Source organism: Myotis lucifugus, unplaced genomic scaffold (genome assembly GCF_000147115.1).
Source record: "Myotis lucifugus unplaced genomic scaffold, Myoluc2.0 scaffold_197, whole genome shotgun sequence".
NCBI lineage: Eukaryota > Metazoa > Chordata > Mammalia > Chiroptera > Vespertilionidae > Myotis > Myotis lucifugus.
The window spans coordinates 2,322,820-2,342,330 of record NW_005871245.1 but is presented as its reverse complement, the minus strand read 5'-3'; the positions used below and the strand labels follow the sequence as shown (position 1 = coordinate 2,342,330).

At 44.0% G+C, this 19,511-nt stretch overlaps 1 protein-coding gene across 6 annotated transcripts in view; it reads left to right on the top strand.

Annotated features, from left to right (window-relative positions):
• Positions 1–19,511, top strand: part of ARID1A (AT-rich interaction domain 1A) — a 47,430-nt gene that overhangs the window by 14,261 nt on the left and 13,658 nt on the right. For 2 of the 6 annotated variants that reach the window (XM_023760965.1, XM_014463090.2), the window contains exons 4-9: positions 14,230–14,470; positions 14,754–14,846; positions 15,848–16,015; positions 16,661–16,973; positions 18,625–18,770; positions 18,861–18,970. In XM_023760965.1, coding sequence (XP_023616733.1) covers positions 14,230–14,470; positions 14,754–14,846; positions 15,848–16,015; positions 16,661–16,973; positions 18,625–18,770; positions 18,861–18,970 — 1,071 coding nt within the window. The remainder of the gene's footprint in view (positions 1–14,229; positions 14,471–14,753; positions 14,847–15,847; positions 16,016–16,660; positions 16,974–18,624; positions 18,771–18,860; positions 18,971–19,511) is intronic. The other 4 variants (XM_006097305.3, XM_006097306.3, XM_023760966.1 and 1 more) reach the window with 3 other exon arrangements.

Below are 19,511 nucleotides of genomic sequence, written 5' to 3'. Positions count from 1 at the left end.
CCTGATTCTTTTGCACCTGGAACTAATAAACATATTTCCTGCTGCTGAGGAAGACACTTGGTACCCTTTCTAGCCCAAGCCTCCCTGAAGAGCCCAGAGAATACTTACTTTGGGTTGGGCAGGTAATACCATCCTCAGCAGAGTAAAAGCATTATAGAGAATATAGGGATGAAAAGGAAAGCATGTGCTGACTCAATCTTCATCTTATGTGAGCAATTCAATCCTCCCAGTGCGTAGACTAGAGGGATAAGGTGCAGGGAGGTTGTGTAAAGAAAGAAGTGAAGGTGAATGTCCTGGACAAACGTATTTTAAAGTTCTAAGACTCCTCTATCTTGCCTATTTTCCCCAAAAGATGCTAGCTTAGCAGAAAATATGTTTGTGGATAATTCTGCTCTCTCTGCAACTTCTCAAATTATCATTTGGTAATTCTGTGTCACATACAGTGGTTTCTACCCTGAACCCTAGGCCAGGGTATGTTTAATAGGCATTTAATATTGGGAGTTGGTCTTACAAAATTGTTAGAAAGGAGCAACCTCTAGGCTTGTCCTTCAGGAACAGAACCTAGACCTAGATTTGACCCACCGAGGGATCTCCTGCTTGTGAGCCATTATCAGATTGATTGCTCTAAATCTGCTATCCGGGGATCAGTAAGCTGGAATCAAGAAGTAGCAGCAGTTGCTGCCACCAGAACCAACACCCAGTTACCTGGAAGATGAAATGGAAATGCTCCAGCAGAAACAAGTGAAGGAGACAGAAACATGGTCTCTGCCATACTTTAATCGAATCTTGAATCTGCTTCTAATTAGTAGAGCCTGAATTGTGTCGGAAACTCATCTGCAAGGATTCTGGGATATGTAGTTTTCAGCTTTTTAAACCTCTACAATTATGAAAAGGTTAGAACGAGGGCAGCATGAGTTAGTTCACAGAATATTTACCACACTAATGCAAACACCACCAACTCCTCCTTACCCCCACTTTACATATGAGGGAGGGGTAAAGGACTTTGCCCAAGGCCAATTCAGTAAATGAGAATATTGGGTACCCTGACTTTCAGTCCAGTGCTGTCACTATTAGGACCAACTCCCTAAAGGATCAGCAAAAAGCTCTAAGACAAGGAAGAATGCTATATTCAGAAACCAGACTTTGTCTTACATACTCTCTTCTCTTTGGAGAGAGGGAAAGGAGATATGGAGAGATGTGGGGTTGAGATTTCTTGGCAAAAGTAGTGATACTATAGTTTCTGGATTTGGGTCTACTCTCCAGAAAGATGTAGGAAGCATTTACTCTGGAAGGAAGAAACCCCCAAAACTAGAATTTCCTGAAATTCCTGAGTCAACATATGGATTAACTCAGTTGCCTTGGTGACAGTGGCTTTCTTCCACCCATCCCCCTTTCCTTCCTATTGGTGCTGTCTACAAAGCTGCCATTGTTCTTCTCCAAAAAGACCAACCGAAATCAGAAAGCCAGTCTAACAGATGTGTGAATGCTAAGCTGTTTCTTATCCTGGGGTTGGGTGCGGGAGGGGGGCGGGGGGAGGATCTTGAGCTTTTTGAACAAGATATAAACCAAGACACCCCTCCCCCGCCCCCTATAAATACTATCCTACAGAAACCACTAGGGTTCTCTACACCAGAATAAGAATCTGTTCCTCTAAACTTGGTCGAGATGGGAGGACCCTTAGGCGTGGAACTATGTTAACATACCTGATAAATCAAGCATAGAATTAACTCTATTATCTTTTTCCCATGTTTCTAAAATATTTGGCGCTCTGTCTAAAAGCTGTGCTGAAGCTGGTATGTGATCTAGTGTTGTCCCTTTTGGAGGCCAGTGCTTGATCTTTTGCTTTATTCACTTCCGTGGCCTGAACGTATTCCATCCTCCCCACTGGTGTCGGCATGGAATTGGCTTGTATTATGACATAATCACTGATTGCCATGCGGCAGAACTCACCTCCAAGCTGCTAGTTCACTTCCTTCCCATTTGACCTTTCCCAAGGAAGCTATAAGAAGCCATGCCTTGTTGAAGGTGGGAACTAGGGGTTGAAGGCTCAAGCTGAGAGTCAGCAAACCTGTCCCTTAAGGCCAGCTTTGATGTGGAAGGAATATTACATATTGTCTGCTGAGATAAGTGAAGGCAATTTCCTGACATTTTGGGGAAGGTAAGAGAAACCAAGTTCCAAATAAAAGGAATCAGTGTTCAGATGAACTGTTATCAAGAATATTCATATCCCTTTGCCCCTCCATTTTCTACTTTTAGAACTTGACTGTGTCTCTCCCTATGTTCAGTATTGTTCTCTTTGGTTTAAGGTCATTGGCTATCTTTTCTGATTTAAGATCTATTCCTCACTCTCAGGTCTGTTTGTCCCACTCCTTCCCCCCAAATATTTAGATTTTTATCTAGACCAGTAGGCATATGGTAAAAAAGACCACTGGCAAATATAAATTTAGGGCTTTATTTTTTTATTTTTTTATTTTTTTTGTTAATCCTCACCCGAGGATATTTTTCCATTGGTATTTTTAGAGAGAGTGGAAGAGAGGGGGAAAGAGAGAGAGAAACATTGTGAGAGAGTCACATCGATTGGTTGCCTCCCACATGTACCCCGATTGGGGCCAGGGATCAAGCCTGCAGCCCAGGTCTGTGGCCTTGACTGGAATTGAACCTGGGACCCTTAAGTCTGCAGGCCAATGCTCTATCCACTGAGCAAAACTGGCTAGGGCTATTTTTTAATTTTTAAGTTTTTATTTTTTGATTTTAGAGAGAAACATCAATTTGTTGTTCCACTTATTTATGTATTCATTGGCTGGTTCTTGTATGTACCCTGACTGGGAATCGAGCCCTTAACCTTGGCATTTCAGGACAATACTCTAACCCAGTGGTCGGCAAACCTCGGCTCCCGAGCCACATGCGGCTCTTTGGCCCCTTGAGTGTGGCTCTTCCACAAAATACCACATGCGCGCACGCACGTACAGTGTGATTGAAACTTTGTGGCCCATGCGCAGAAATCGGTTTTCGGCCTGGGCGAGTCTATTTTGAAGAAGTGGCGTTAGAAGTGGGGGGTGTCGGTCGGTGGGTCGGGCTGCTTCGGGATACGCAGCGTGGGGGAGGCGCCAAATATCAACAGTACTTAAACTATATAGGTAGGTTAATAACAATGTACCTACCTATATAGTTTAAGTTTAAAAAATTTGGCTCTCTCTCTTGCCGAAACCGGTTTGGCTCAGTGGATAGAGCGTCAGCCTGCGGACTGAAGGGTCCCAGGTTCGATTCCGGTCAAGGGCATGTACCTTGGTTGCGGGCACATCCCCAGTGGGAGATGTGCAGGAGGCAGTTGATCGATGTTTCTCTCTCATCGATGTTTCTAGCTCTCTGTCTCTCTCCCTTCCTCTCTGTAAAAAATCAATAAAATATATTTTTTTTTAAAAATTGGCTGTCAAAAGAAATTTCAATCACTGTACTGTTGATATTTGGCTCTGTTGACTAATGAGTTTGCCGACCACTGCTCTAACCAACTGAGCTACTGGGTCAGGGCTAAAAATTAGGGCTTTAAATACCAAACCAAGGAGGCCATGCAGCCCCCTAGACCAGTGATGGCAAACCTTTTGAGCTCAGCGTGTCAGCATTTTGAAAAACCCTAACTTAACTCTGGTGCCGTGTCACATATAGAAATTTTTTGATATTTGCAACCATAGTAAAACAAAGATGTATATTTTTGATATTTATTTTATATATTTAAATGCCATTTAACAAACAAAAATCAACCAAAAAAATGAGTTCGAGTGTCGCCTCTGACACGCGTGTCATAGGTTCGCCATCACTGCCCTAGACCTTGATCTAAGCTATGTTGAGCACAGTGCCAACTTTGTCTTCCTCAAGTTGTACACATTTTTACATCTTTGCTTGCTTCTGGTTGCTATAATTTTGAGGGGCAGCCAGGTGAGGTAAAAGCGTAAGGCAATGCCCCCTCCCCGTTATACTTGTCATACCTAGAATTCTGCCTTTTTTTTTTTTTCTGTGTTCATTTTTTTCTCCCCTTTTTCCTGCCCTCCTTGCTCAAGTTCTAGGATTCAAGCTGATGGTGGAACAAGGTTGATGTGGTTGGCCTTCCTAAAGGGAAATGCTTGGTTTGGAGAAAGTAGAAAGTTCTTTACCTTCTCTAGCTTTACCATGCTCATTTCCTGCTGTGATTAGAACAGCCCAATTCCATTAATATGCACTGTTCTTGACTGCTCTAACTCAGGCCAGCTCTGACCCAGTTTTATTTTTTTCATATCTGGAATGAAGAGTCTGTTAGCTAGTGACCCTTGAAACACTACATTTTTGGCCAAATTTCTTGTGCAAATGAGAAGCCTTTGCAGAATGAGAAGTGTGTGTTGGAAGGCTGGTCAGGTTGGTAACATGGTATTATGTAGGCCTGGTGGGGACTGACAAATTGGAAAGCAAGGTTTCAACTGATTAGTGCCCTGTGAAAGTTCCAGGATTTTTTTTTTTTTTAAGTTGGGAACCTGGATTATTTATTTATTTCTTGATTTTTAGAGAAAGAAACATTGATTTATGGTTCCACTTATTTATGCATTCATTGGTTCACTCTTACACGTGCCTTGATTGGGGGTCGAACCCACAACCTTGTCGTATTGGGATGACACCAACCAACTGAACTACCTGGCTAGGACTTGACTTTTTTAATGCAAAATCTTGGAATTATTAAAAGGGTCTTGTAGGACTGTTGGGCAAGGGGTTAAAGTGTTCTCTGGGGCTTGTGGATCTATCCCTGCAGCTTCTTGCAGACTACCCATGTAGCTTTGGCTCCTTTGGAGCTGGTGCTTAGAATTTCTCTGGTGGGGGCACCAGCTGTGGATAGCACCATCTATCCATGGCCAATTCTCATTGTGTTTGGTGTTTGTTTTATTGGTTTGGGGAGGGGGAAGTGCAGGGGAGATGTTGAGCAGAAAGAAGCACTCAATGTGATTAAACCTGTAGCAGAGCAGATCTGTGGTAGCAGAATATCGACCCCTGGAAAATCAATGGCTGCTGCAGTGGCCAAACTGCTGTTTGCAGGGGCTCCCACCACAGGAATGCAGGCAGCACAACAGTCTTTCTTCTTCCCTTTTTACACCTCAGCAACACCCTCAGCCTCCAAGAGTCAGACCCACCTCTAAGATTTTGCTGGGGTGGATTAGAACAGTAGGTTCTTGTATTTTTGTACTTAGATTGAAATTGTTCCAGTGACACAGCTCTGCCTCCTAACAGCCTCCTTTCCATATGGTTCTTCCCTGCACTGCAATTTTATCAAGAGCGCTTACCCAAGTGGCCAAGGCCCATTCAAGGTTGTACTTTACAGTGTTAGACAGCATTTGGTTCCCTTGATGCCACCCAAGAGGGCCTTCCTAAATATGGAAGTCCACAGTTAAGGTACAGGGTTAAGGTGGGGGAAGGATGATTAAAGGAAAAGAGAGGACTAATTGAAATTGGGTCCAAAAAAGATGCTTTTGAGTAGATTATAGGTTCAGCAACATTTATCAGGCTTTTTGTCTTTTGTGTGCCTGACATTTTTCTGGTCAATAACAGGAGAATAGCCCTGGCTGGTTTGGCTCAGTGGATAGAGCGTCGGCTTGCAGACCAAGGGTCCCAGGTTCGATTTGGTCAAGGGCACATGCCTGGGTTGCGAGCTCGGTCCAACATGCAGGAGGCAGCCAATCAATGATTCCCTCTCATCATTGATGTTTATATCTCTCTCTTCCTCTCTCTTCCTCTCTGAAATCACTAAAAATATATTTTGAAAAATAATAATAACAGGAGAATATAGCCTGGTCCTGCTTTGGTGCCACAGGCTAATGGGAGAAAGGGCAAATTCAGCACGGTACTGTTAGTCCTGTTACATGAGGTCTACAGGAACCTTGAAGGGACTCTGGGTCCTGCCTGTGGGGTTAGGGGCAAGGGAAATTGTACTATTGACTATGGAGGCTTTGTCCCCCACAAAGCTATTCTCGTCTTTGAAGTTTCCAAGGCAAAAACGATTTTATTTTTTATTATATTTTATTTTTATTGTTGAAAGTATTACAGATGCCCCCTTTTTGCTCCCATTAACTCCCCTCCACCCCGCCCCCACCCACCACAAAAAACGACGATTTAGTCTATATTGCTGTACCTAATGTGCGAGTTCAAGCAATTGTTTTTCCCACTAATTTCTCCTCTGGGTGGGTAATGGGTCACCCTACCGTATTAGAGGAGAGTTCTGTTGCCCATTGTTGGAGCATGGCTATGGGCAGGGGATTAAAGCGTGTTTGGCTTTTGCCCCCACAGAGGAGCTTTCCCATCTTGTAGTTTGGGGAATAGGGTCCCTAAAAAAGCCCAATTGTCCTCCAGTTTGGAAGGGTGGCTACAGGGCTGGGTGAGGAGGAAAGGGTGACGTTTTGAAATTGCCTGAGATGAGGCCACCTGGAGGCCAGATATGTTTGACTTTTCTCTTTGGGTCACACCCTTGTGCTTGACAATTTTCAGTATGAAAACCAGTAGATACCTACCTTCATGGGACTTAATTTCTTGCTTGTCTCCTTAGATTCTAAGTCATTCTCTCCTCTCTTCCCCCTGGTACATTAAGTACCCTTCTAAAGACCCAGAGGTGAAAAAAAGTATTATACCCTTTAGGTAAAAAAGGTAGGTTTAACTTAAGAGAGTTAAGGTGAAACAGCTGATTTGAAGTAAACCATGAAAGAAGGTTTAGAAAGCAAGAGTGGTTTATAGGAAGAGTGGCTAAGAAAGAGGGGAACATCGTAGCATTGTTTTAGTCTTTCCTTCTACAGAAGATCTAAGTGAGGCGGGCTAATCATTCAGCATGTTGGAGAAGAGTTGTTGCCTGACCTTGTTTGGAACATGGAGGCTTTGATAGTGGCCAGCTTCCACCTTACGATGGAAAGAGTGCAGGCTTTGGAATCTGGAATATGGGTTTGAACCCCAGTTCTTATGTTTAATAGTTCTCTGTTCTTGGGCAAGTCATTTAACTTCTGAGCTTCCTGCTTCTTTGTTAAAATAGATTTGATACCTATATCAGAAGATGATTGTGAGAACAAAATGTGAGTTCATCACATATACCTTAGGGTTGAACACACGATAGTCACAGATTTATGTCAGTTCTATCTCCCTTTGAGAGGGAAACACAAAGGGACTTGGCTTTATTCCTCTTTTCAATATTCTTTGAATTCGGAGATTTGGTCTCCCAGAGCTTTATTTATGCATTCTGATGTGTATATAAAGGGGATTTTCTCCTAGAAGTGGGCCCCTAAAAAAAAAACATTCTGAAGACAAGAAGAGTCTGACCCCTTTATCTATTGTGCCATCCTCACCAGGCAGCTGGAAGGTACCAGGAAGAAATGATCCATCATCCCCAGAACAATAACCAATTGTAGAAAAAGAGAAGAGGGAGTTTGGTGAGGGGTTTTGGAAACTTGGGGTAAGGGGTTAGGAAATAGAGTTCTCTGAGCCTTTCCTGGAGCAATTTCTATTCCAAACACTGAATGTAGTTGAGGCAGGAGATGGTGCTTGATCTTAAGCTAAAAGGGATGGTGTCAGCCTGTCACCCTTTGCATCTTTTCTTCCCCCTTCCTTACCACCTGCTTAGCCCTGATGTGGAAGTACTGCCACTAGCAAGAGGCAGCCTTTTCTGTGTCTTGATTTGTTCTTAGCATTTCAGCCAGCACCAGCCAATCTGCTTTCTAGGCAGGGATGACAGTTAATCTGTTGGACTGAGACCACTCATTGGAACAACAGGGCAGCAGTTCTATACTCTGGAACCCCTACCAGTCTAGGGTGAGTCAGATATCCCTTCCTTCCATTTAGCAAAGACTGAGGGGGAAAAACAACAGAGAGGTAGCATCTTCTCCTCCTTACCCTTGACAATATGTTGCTTAAGGAAGGCTTTATGGAAAAACCAGTCTTCCAAAAACTTATGTGCCTTAAGTAATTCCTATGTAGTTAAGTGTGTTTTGTTTTAAAGTTTGTCAAAGCTGTTGCCTCCTTTTCTACCACCTGCCTTTCTTCAAGGGTTAAATTTCCCAGCCTTTTCTATGTTCTTTAGGATTTCCTCCCATTCTCCAGCATGGGAGCAGCCTCCTGTCAGGCTAGGAAAATAATTGACAAATTATTAGTACAGATTTGCTCACTTCAAGCTATGTATTTGGATTTTTTTCATTCAAGGATTGTCATTTACATGAGTATGGTTGAGTTGCAAGGTTCCCATCACACAAACCCGCACAAACTTACTATAAGTATGTGTGTAGGATTTACCTGGCTCTCTTGGTGGATGGTTTCCCTGCCAGTAGTTAGCACAACTTGACAAAAGCTCTTCACAACTGAAAGAATACAAGAACCTCATGTAGCGGTTAACAAAAGCTCCATTTCTGCCGAAACCGGTTTGGCTCAGTGGATTGAGCGTCGGCTTGCGGACTGAAAGGTCCCAGGTTCGATTCCGGCCAAGGGCATGTACCTGGGTTGCGGGCACATCCCCAGTAGGAGATGTGCAGGAGGCAGCTGATCGATGCTTCTCTCTCATCGATGTTTCTAACTCTCTATCTCTCTCCCTTCCTCTCTGTAAAAAATCAATAAAATATATTAAAAAAAAAAAAAAAAAAAAAAAAAAAAAAAACTCCATTTCTCAAAGATTCAGCCACATTTATGATAGAAACCTGAATCTGATTATTGTCACGACCCTGTTAGATTTGCCTGTTGACATTATTTAATTTGCCCAGCAAAGAACTGATATCCTCATGAGACTCTGTTAAACCCCCCTCATCTAACCCTGAGATGGTATCTTCCTGCTTGATAATATTCTTCATCGGGCAGCCAATTCATGTTAGAACTTGCAGCCCTTCCTATGAGAGTACTAGCAACCCCCCCCCCCCCCCCACACACACACACACACACACACACTGAGGTATGGACTGTGTAATTTTGGGCATGGTTTTGTTGTGGTGTGAAGAGAAGGTGTTAGCTGCTGAGTTCTGTTTGTCAGCAGAGCCTAACAAACCCATGCTGGCACTCACTGGGACTGGGCAACCAATCACAGCTGGAACAGTTATCGTCATGGAGTCCCTATGGGCTTTCTCTATCAGGTCACATCCCAAAATAACATTGGGCAGTGTTTCAAGTGAAGAAACGAAGGCTTTCAGGGCTGTAGCCAGCCTGGAGTGTGAGATTCTGTGTGAAATAGTTGGACCTGCTCCAGTGTTTTTGATCTGCATGGTAGATGAGCAATAAAATTCATGAAACACTTTGGAAACACATGAGAAAATTCTCCCTGGCCCTGCTGCTTCCTTGGAACTGGCAGGGCACTGAGTGGGCTGATCTCACCTCCCATCTCTTAGCAGGATTGTTCTTGGAGGAGACAAAATCCAGGAAAACCTCTTTCCATTTAAGAGGCAGTGCTGTAATTCTTACAGCGGTCCTCCTAGAAGGTACTTGTTAGGTGAGCCCTTTTGGGAAGACTAAGAACCTGAGTCCTGAAATTCTAAAGGCAGCCCCCACTATGGAGAATTGGGGCTGGGATTGATTGAACTTTGTCTGTGATAAGTATGTTGTGGAAAGCCAGACTAGTTAAGCACATTGAGGTCTGACTCAACAGCCATATATCCGGCTTTTTGTGGAACAAAAGACTTGAAAAACTGGCTTTTTGTAGGGTAGAAAGCAGAGGTGTGTCCTGTGCAGTAAAAGGACATGGAGTTCAGAGCAATATCTGTTCATGTAAATAAAGGGGGGGAGACTTCTCCTTTTTTTTTTTTTCTTTAATTGTTTTATTGCTTAAAGTATTACAAAGAGTATTACATATGTCTCCTTTTTTCCCCCGCCCTTGACAATCCCCTGGCCTCCCCTACCCCCCAGTGTGTTATGTCCATTGGTTATGCTTATATGCATGCATACAAGTCCTTCGGTTGATCTCTAACCCCCCCTCCCGCCCCCCGAGGGGGGAGACTTCTTTTGGAGTCTTCCCTTACAACTCCCTCTCATTTCCCAATAAAAACATTTACTTGTGATTAGCCACCAGGACTGAAGGGTATGTCTTATAACTTACTAGCGGCCCGGTGCACAAAATTTGTGCACCTGGTTGGGGGGGGGGGGTCCCCTCAGCCCAACCTGCGCCCTCTTGTAGTCCAGGAGCCCTCAGGGGATATCCGACTGACAGCTTAGGCCCGCTCCCCCAGGGACATCCTTAGCGCTGCCGTGGAGGCGGGAGAGGCTCCCACCACCGCTGCTGCACTCGCCAGCCATGAGCCCTGCTTCTGGCTGAGTGGTGCTCCCCTGTGGGAGTGCACTGACCACCAGGGGGCAGCTCCTGTGTTGAGCATCTGCCCCCTGGTAGTCAGTGCGCGTCATAGCGACCAGTCATTCCGCTGTTCGGTTGATTTGCATATTAGCCTTTTATTATATAGGATACTTGCTTGTGTGTTGTCATATCTCTCATTCCAAGGTATTGCGTATTTCATACGATCCTGACCATATTGTGCCAGTGGTGTTTCATGCATAAGCCCCATGGGTGTCACAAACTCAGATTTATCCAGTCCCCTCATTATATAATTGAGGGAAACCAAAGCCTGGTTTTGTTGCCAGCTTACCCAAGGTCACAACTGATAAGTACCAAGAGTTGGGCCTTAGTCTCCTAACTCAAGGGTGTGGTACTTTTTCCTCAGTCCATATAATACCAGTTTAATGGAGAGCTCTGGGGTTCAGCAGACCTGGAATCAAAACCTAATTTCTGCCGTTTACTTGCTGGATGACTTGGGCATGTAACCCAATCTCTCTGAGCATCAGCTTGCTCATCTTCATCATGTTAGTGGTAGAAGTATCTATTTCTAAGAATTAACTCCATAAGGTGCCTGGCATATTGTAGATGCTCAAATGGTAGTTATTATTTATATTAATGTAAAATGGTCTGCCCTTCCTGTGCTGTATTTTGGTTCTTAATTTATTTTTTTAATCACCTACTCTCATGCTGACCAGTTGCCATCTGATGAAAATGACAGTTTGAGAGACGGGCTTCAAATCAACCAAATCTGAGAAATAGGAATATTAATGCTGCTGCTTTCCACACTATTGTTTATGCCTAGGTACCCCAGACCACGTGGGGCTGCTGTTGACAGTGGTTTATTTAGCACTTTTTCTCCAAGGGTCTCAGAGCACTTTACCAAAACTGGCAGCTCTCCTCAAAGTGCCTTTGTGAAGGAAGCCACCACCTTGTCACCACAGATGTCTCTAGGGTCTTGAGAACCCAGCCTCAGGGACTGCAGTATTTCCTTCAGGCGACTGGGATTCCCTCAGCTGGACTGGGACATTCACTTGTGGAGAGCCTGGGTTTGCACAGAAGTGTGGCTGAAGGAGCATCCGCAAGCCCTGCCCTGACTCTGTAGTAGTGGTTGGTGGGTTGTGGTTGGGTTTTTTCTTTCCCCTCCTCTGATCCTCAGAAGGTCTCCAAGAATACACACCAAATTGAACAGGGTTCCTCTGTAGAAGGCAGCAGAAAGAGAGCAAAGGGGGACTTTGGCTTTACCTATACTCTCTGAACTACTTTTAGCATGAGAATGTTCATGTTTTACTTAAAAGACAGAAATGTTCAAGACACTTAATTTTTCAAAGCCATTTGAACAGAGCCAAGTTCTTGTCTTATGGATGGACCTTTGATTCCTTGTCTTATGGATGGACCTTTGATTCCTATTGTGTTCCAAAATATACTGATTTCTTTTTCATGTTAGCAAGTAACTTTTATTAGCAAAAGCTGGTTGTTTGATAAGGAATAGAGACAGTAGGAAGGAATACTGAAGGAACTTACTGGTCCCTAAAACAGAGCATTGGGCTGTGGTTTCTGTTACAGACCAGAGATTAACAAGTGGCTTTTGAGGCCTTTTCTGGCATACATGGTTGGCTTCTCTCATCATCTTGCTGTCTCTCTGAGTTTACTCTCCTTAGCTCAGATAGCTTAGCCCTCAACATGGAAATGGAATCCTCCTCTCTTGGGGTGAACCCAGGGCTCTTCATAGTCCAGGTACTTTAGTCCTTTGAGGGGAAGAGGCTCTTTGATGTTACCTGGAAGAAGGGCTGCTTTTTTTTAACATTGATTTCAGAGAGGAAGGGAGAGGGAAAGAGAGATAGAAACATCAATGATGAGAGAGAATCATTGATTGGCTACCTCTTGCATGCCCCCTACTGGGGATCGAGCCCACAACCTGGGCCTGTGCCCTTGACAGGAATCGAACCTGGGACCCTTCAGTCCACAGGCCAGTGATCTATCCACTGAGCCAAACAGGCTAGGGCTGGAGAAGGACTTCTTGAATTCCTTTCCATGCTGGGACAAATTCTAATTGCATTTTTAAAGCATGCTGTGGTGTACTAGTTCTACTTCTTTTTTTTAAAATATATTTTATTGATTTTTTACAGAGAGGAAGGGAGAGGGATAGAGAGTTAGAAACATCGATGAGAGAGAAACATCCATCAGCTGCCTCCTGCACACCCCCTATTGGGAATGTGCCCGAAACCAAGGTACATGCCCTTGACCGGAATCAAACCTGGGATCCTTCAGTCCGCAGGCCGACGCTCTATCCACTGAGCCAAACAAGTTAGGGCTAGTTCTACTTCTTATAGGAAAGTTAGCATTTTCTGACTTCTCAGCTAACACTGAAAGCTGGACATAGACACAACTACACACCCACCTACCTACCTGCCTTGCCTTCTGGGCAAGCTTTGTTTCCATAGAACTCAACAGAAATGCTTCCAGCCTAGTAAAGTAACCAACCTGGATACTTGGAAGAGAGCCTAAAGGTGCCCTCTGACCTCCAATATTATTCTGACAGTCACCTTGAACTGATATTTCCATGGTGAGCTTGTTGTGGGAATAGTAATAAACTCAAATCAGGCCTTTTCAGGTGTGTCTCTTTAAGATAACTCTTTGTTTAACTCAGACCTGACCCCTTATCCAAAGCTCTCATCCTTTCTTCAAGGTACAATTAGTTTCTAGTCTGAAGTTAATGTGTGGTGTTGAGCTAGAGAATGAACATGGGGCAGGGAGTAGAGTTGAGGGTGCATTTCGTGGGGTGAATTTTTTTCATATTGAGCTCCTGATTGCTAATTTTGGAGTTTATCTAACCAAAGTTGAACTCTACTGATTATTTCAAGACAAGCAAAGCCCCCAAGTAAATACCAACTCTTCATTTTACAACTTAAAACTAGGGAGAAAACTGAATTTGTTCAGTTGATAAACATTTGTTAGGAATATAGGCCCAGACTTTTTTGTTCCTGTGCAGTATATCCTTTTTTCACCCCCTACCCCTTATACTAGTATATTAAAATATGGTAACTTGGAGAAAGTGAGTCCTTAGTAAATTCTATATAATAAAAGGCTAATATGGGAGCGACCTGCTGCTATGATGCACGCTGACCACCAGGGGGCAGGCGCTCAATGCAGGAGCTGCCCCCTGGTGGTCAGTGCGCTCCCACAGGGGGAGCGCTGCTCAGCCAGAAGCTGGGCTTATGGCTGGTGAGCGCAGCTGCGTGGCGGGAGAGGACTGCGAGAGGGTGCAGGCTGGGCTGAGGGAACATTCCCCCCCATCCCACCACCACCACCACCACCACCACCCCCACCCCCACCCCCCCCACCCCCGTGCAGAAATTTCGTGCACCAGGCCTCTAGTACAGGTTATAATAATCTGAGGGGTGAGGGATCTGTGATTACTGCCCAAACTTGTTAAAATTCTCTTGTGGCTCCTGGTACTCTCCTGGCAGTGTTTTATAAAGCTTCCTCAGTGGAAAAGACTTAAAGGCTCACTGAAATTGCTGCACTCTTAAAACTGTGCAAGTTGAGGCTGGAAAAGAAGAGAAAAGTACTAGATCTGCTTCTGATGGATAGGCCAGAGGTCAGCAAACTACAGATTGTAGGCCATTTACTTGTTTTTATAAATAATCAAATGGATGTGGCTGTTTCAATAAAACTTTATTATCTGTGACTGCTCTTTTGCACTACGATGGCAGAGTTGAGTAATTATACTTGAAGAAGACTATCTGGTTCACAGTCTAAAATATTTTTCTATCTGGCCCTTAATAGTTTGCCATACGTAAGCTATAGTATCACAACAACATAATGTGTGGTGTGCTTGTCCTTGGTTGTTTAAGGGAAATGTTAATCATGAAGTGGAATTGTTGAAAGAAGAGTCTTTCTGCCTAATATTGCTAATTGAGAATTGTGGTATGTTTCAGGATCTGTCTGGTTCAATAGATGATCTCCCCATGGGGACAGAAGGAGCTCTGAGCCCTGGAGTGAGCACATCAGGGATTTCCAGCAGCCAAGGAGAGCAGAGTAATCCAGCTCAGTCTCCTTTTTCTCCTCATACCTCCCCTCACCTGCCTGGCATCCGAGGCCCATCCCCGTCCCCTGTTGGCTCTCCCGCCAGTGTTGCTCAATCTCGCTCAGGACCACTCTCGCCTGCTGCAGTGCCAGGTACCCTCAAGTGCTGGGTTTGAGGGAGAGGGGGACAGGGACTGGCTTACAACAATATCAGGGAGCCCCAGCCTTCACTGGCAGAGAAAGAATCTCTGGTCATGTCTGCAAAGTTTCTCTTCAGCATTTGAAGAAGGGAGATGGGAGCCCCTTTGTTGTAGCTCTCTGTGTATGTGATACTGGGAGGTGCTCGATCTTCTCAGGAGCCATTTCCAGCTCTGAATTGATCTCCTAGCTAGAATTCCAGGCTTAGCCATGATTGGCTTACTTTCTCTATCTGGAGCAGGCAACCAGATGCCACCTCGGCCACCCAGTGGCCAGTCGGACAGCATCATGCATCCTTCCATGAACCAATCAAGCATTGCCCAAGATCGAGGTAATGGGCTTGGGAGTGGAGGGGTGGGCGTGGGGGAGAGCCTAAGGCTGAAACTTTTTTTTTTAATAATATATTTTTATTGATTTCAGAGAGGAAGGGAGAGGGAGAGAGAGGTAGAAACATCAATGATGAGAATCATTGATTGGCCGCCTCTTGCACGCTCCCTACTGGAGATGGAGCCCGCAACCCGGGCATGTGCCCTTGACCGGAAACGAACCTGGGACCCTTCAGTCCACAGGACATAAGGCTGAAACTTAACACATTGCGGACCAGTAGTTTTATTGCTAGCTTTACCCAGTGGCCAGATAGGTTTCTATTGAACAAGTACAAAAAATGTTTTACATAAATGTTAAAGGCACGCTTTAAAATTAAATACCCATTGCATTTTGAAGTTATTTATTACATGTTCTTACAAGATAATATCTTTTTAAAGTATGATACTTTGTAAAACACTGTGTAATATGAAACGAGAATTCTTGTGATCCGTCCACAATGTGTTAATTATCCTGTGCAAAATAGCTTTTGGAGAACTGTATGGCCATGAAGTGTAGGACACTTGCAACAATAATTGTGAAAGTTAAGAGTGGCCTAGCCATGTAGTTACTCCAGAACTGTGTTCTCCCACCACCATTTTTTGTTTCTCAGTGTTTGTGTTTTGATGTATTCCCCCTTAAATACATTGTGCCCAATTTGGTCAGCAAATGCTAAAACTCAGCATCGAATCTTTACTCTTTAAATCCTGCACCATTTTCGTTTTTCTGTAATTGCTATTTGTCTTTTCAACCCCCCATTTAGTAGAAAGAGTTGGTGTAATCTGGTTAATGGCTGTCATTTTGGAGGACACCTAAAATGGCACACAGTTATATAGCAAATAAGGTAGATACGTCATTCAATTAGTTGCTAAATAAAATGGAGATGGTGAAGTCCTAGGATAAGGGAAAGCATTTGTTCCCATTATACCGAGGTACTAACTAATATATATGGGCACTACCCACAAATAGGTTACATGCAGAGGAACCCCCAGATGCCCCAGTACAGTTCACCCCAGCCCGGCTCGGCCTTATCTCCGCGTCAGCCTTCTGGAGGACAGATGCACACAGGCATGGGCTCCTACCAGCAGAACTCCATGGGGAGCTATGGTCCCCAGGGGAGTCAGTATGGCCCACAAGGTGAGTATACTACCCAGTTAGGAGTACATAGAGATGAGATGAGAAAACAGTTCCTTGTCTGATATGCTGCTATCTGGGGTGTAAAGAGTAGAACTGTTGTTGGACTTAATTCACCAAAGCCAGGCCCTAAAGTAGGGCAGGACTGTCATCATGGGAAAATCCTTAAATGGGGATAAGGTGTTTAGCTCAAGACTGAGTACAGACACTCAATAAATGGTAATTATCCGTTATTATACTTGTTTTTAGTATATTAGTCCTAATAGAATGGATCTTTCTTCAAAATTAGCCCTAAACAGACTAAAGATGAATGTCTTTCGTATAGCATGGGAAAGAAGGTAAGAATGTAGAAAGGAAACAATTCCTGGAGTTGTTGAACCTAGATAGCAGCAAAGCCAGCCTTGCCTGCCAGTCCGTCTTGCTCTGTGCTATCTTTAAGATGAGGGGACAACTGAGGCCCATCTTTATATGCTTCTACCCTCCCCTTAATCTTTTTTTTTAATGGGGTAAAATTGGGCTCTTTGTAGACCAAATCTCAAATGATTCCTTTTGTTTTTCATCTTTGGAATTTTAGAGTTTGAGCATTAGTGAGTTGCTAATGAGTCACTAATCAAGTCTCTGTGTCTTCTTTCCTTCTTCTTCTCCCAGGAGGCTACCCCAGGCAACCAAACTATAATGCCTTGCCCAATGCTAACTACCCCAGTGCAGGCATGGCTGGAAACATGAACCCTATGGGTGCTGGAGGTCAGATGCATGGGCAGCCTGGTATCCCGCCTTATGGCACCCTCCCTCCAGGGAGAATGAGTCATGCCTCCATGGGCAACCGGCCTTATGGCCCTAACATGGCCAATATGCCACCTCAGGTTGGGTCAGGGATGTGTCCCCCACCAGGGGGCATGAACCGGAAAACTCAAGAAACTGCTGTCGCCATGCATGTTGCTGCCAACTCTATCCAAAACAGGTAAGGCCCGGGAAGTGAAGAGGGCGTTAGTGTAAGGATATAAATTGTAGAATCATTCAGGTCATTGAGATACTTCTGGATCTAAATCATGTCATTATGGTAAATATGCACTTTATTAAGAGCTCTTTAAAAACTAGCCTTTCTTATAGTAAAAACACAACAAAAGTTCTGATTGTTAAATATCATAAATTGGTATCAAATTTCACATGACCAGATATCATATGTAAAGAACTTTATAAAGCACAGATTATTTTGATTCATAAAAAATAAGTCTTCAGAGTTTCTTCATTTCTTCTGTCAATGTAGTTTCTTAGTTTCCAAAATAATACATATGACTTGAATCTGTGGTATAAGAAATAAAGGATGGTAGGGTTGTGATTTGTCATTTTTCCTACTGTTCTGTGTGGTCCTGTGCAGTTGACTCTAGTGCTAAAGTGCAGAAGGCTCATGTGATTTGGTTTAATGACTTGAAGATTCATCTCTTCTTCATTGGCCATGGGCTTCAGTGAATATGATTCCTCTTTCTTTGTTGTTGTTGTTTTTAACATATTTTTATTGGTTTCAGGGAGAGGGAGATAGAAACATCAATGATGAGAGAGAATCATTGATCAGCTGCCTCCTGCACACCCCCTATTGAGGATTGAGCCCGCAACCTGGGCATGTGCCCTGACCAGGAACCAAACCACGACCTCCTGGTTCATAGGTCAACACTCAACCACTGAGCCACACCGGCCTGGCTAATTCCTCTATTTTTGAAGGCACTGTCCTTATACTCCATTATTGGTGCCTATAGTTCTTTTTTTTTTTATTGATTTTTTACAGAGAGGAAGGGAGAGGGATAGAAAGTTAGAAACATCGATGAGAGAGAAACATCAATCAGCTGCCTCCTACACACCTCCCACTGGGGATGTGCCTGCAACCAAGGTACATGCCCTTGACCGGAATCGAACCCGGGACCCTTCAGTCCACAGGCCGACGCTCTATCCACTGAGCCAAACCAGTTAGGGCAAATGCCTATAGTTCTTAAAGTGATTAGTCTTATTAGGATGTTAATGAGCCAAGGTAGAATAGTGTGATTGACTGTAACTGTAAAGAGGTGGGTTTAGTTAGTACTTGAGAATGATGAAAGCACAAAGTGTGTAGTGGGCCCATCAAGAAAGAATGCCACACCTTCCCCGCTTCCGCCAAGTGCTTCTGCTGAGGGCTCCAGTTTGGTTGAGGTTGAATGTGACAAAGAGGGTAAAATTGAGCAATACAGGCCTTTTGGCATAGAGAGGGCTCTTTAAATGGAAACACGCTTGACTCTGAAGGTGCCTTAGAGGCTGGTAGTACTTAAGAGACAGGGTAGGACTTCATCCTTCAAGGAGTGTTTCCTTTAAATTGAGCTATGGTTTCCCATTTGGGGCTTGAGCCCTCTTAGAAGCTTTTGTGGGAAGTAGAAGAAATATCTAGGTCAGGTAGTGCGTGATTGTGGTTTGGGGGACCCATACACTTTTTCTTTGTTAGCCTAACTAGATGATCTTGACTCACACAACCCTATGTAGTGCAAGTCCAAATCTGAAAGATTAGTGTCCCTAACTCTGGTCTTTCTCGTGCTCTCTCTCGCTCTTTCTCTCGCTCTTTCTCTCTCTCTTCTCATCTTCTTTCTCAGGCCACCAGGCTACCCCAATATGAATCAAGGGGGTATAATGGGAACTGGACCTCCCTATGGACAAGGGATTAATAGTATGGCTGGCATGATCAACCCTCAGGGACCTCCATATCCAATGGGTGGAACCATGGCCAACAATTCAGCAGGTAAGTCCTGGTCATTGTTCAGCCCAGGGATTTCTTCCAGAGTGATCTTCATGTCACAAACCTATTGAAGAATATTTTTCTTTTTTATAGGGATGGCAGCCAGCCCAGAGATGATGGGCCTTGGAGATGTCAAGTTAACTCCAGCCACCAAAATGAACAACAAGGCTGATGGGACACCCAAGACAGAATCCAAGTCTAAAGTAATGATTTATATCTTGACTCTTCTCAACTTTCTGTCCATCCTTTCCAGTGATAGGAAGAGGGTGATTAGACTTTAGCCTATTATGACACCAAATAGATAGTCTCAGATAAGGTTGTTTCCCCTTCTTATGAAGGGTCCCAGGATAATAGCTCAGTAAATTAGGTTTGAGTTAGTCTATAATGATCTCACAGCTGTCTGTTATAGAGGAAATGCCAGATCTGCAGTGTAGAATTCTCTGTGAAACTGTGCCCCCTGTCCTTGTGCATTGTTAGATGGTATATAACGTGGGCAACAAGTTGCTCTTCTCTTCCTGTACAGTACTAAGAGCAGCAGGAATGGTTGGTGTCCTGTATTCTATAAAATGGGAAATGAGGCAGGTGGGGTTTGGTCCTTGGCCTCCCTGTAGGCTGGTACTGAGTGTGCTGGCTGTTGGGTCATGTGGCAACCTGGGGACCTGTTCAGTGTTTGAATCATTTTTTTTTTAATTCTTTATTAGTTAAGGTATTACAAATGTGTCCTCATCCCCCCCCCCCATTAAA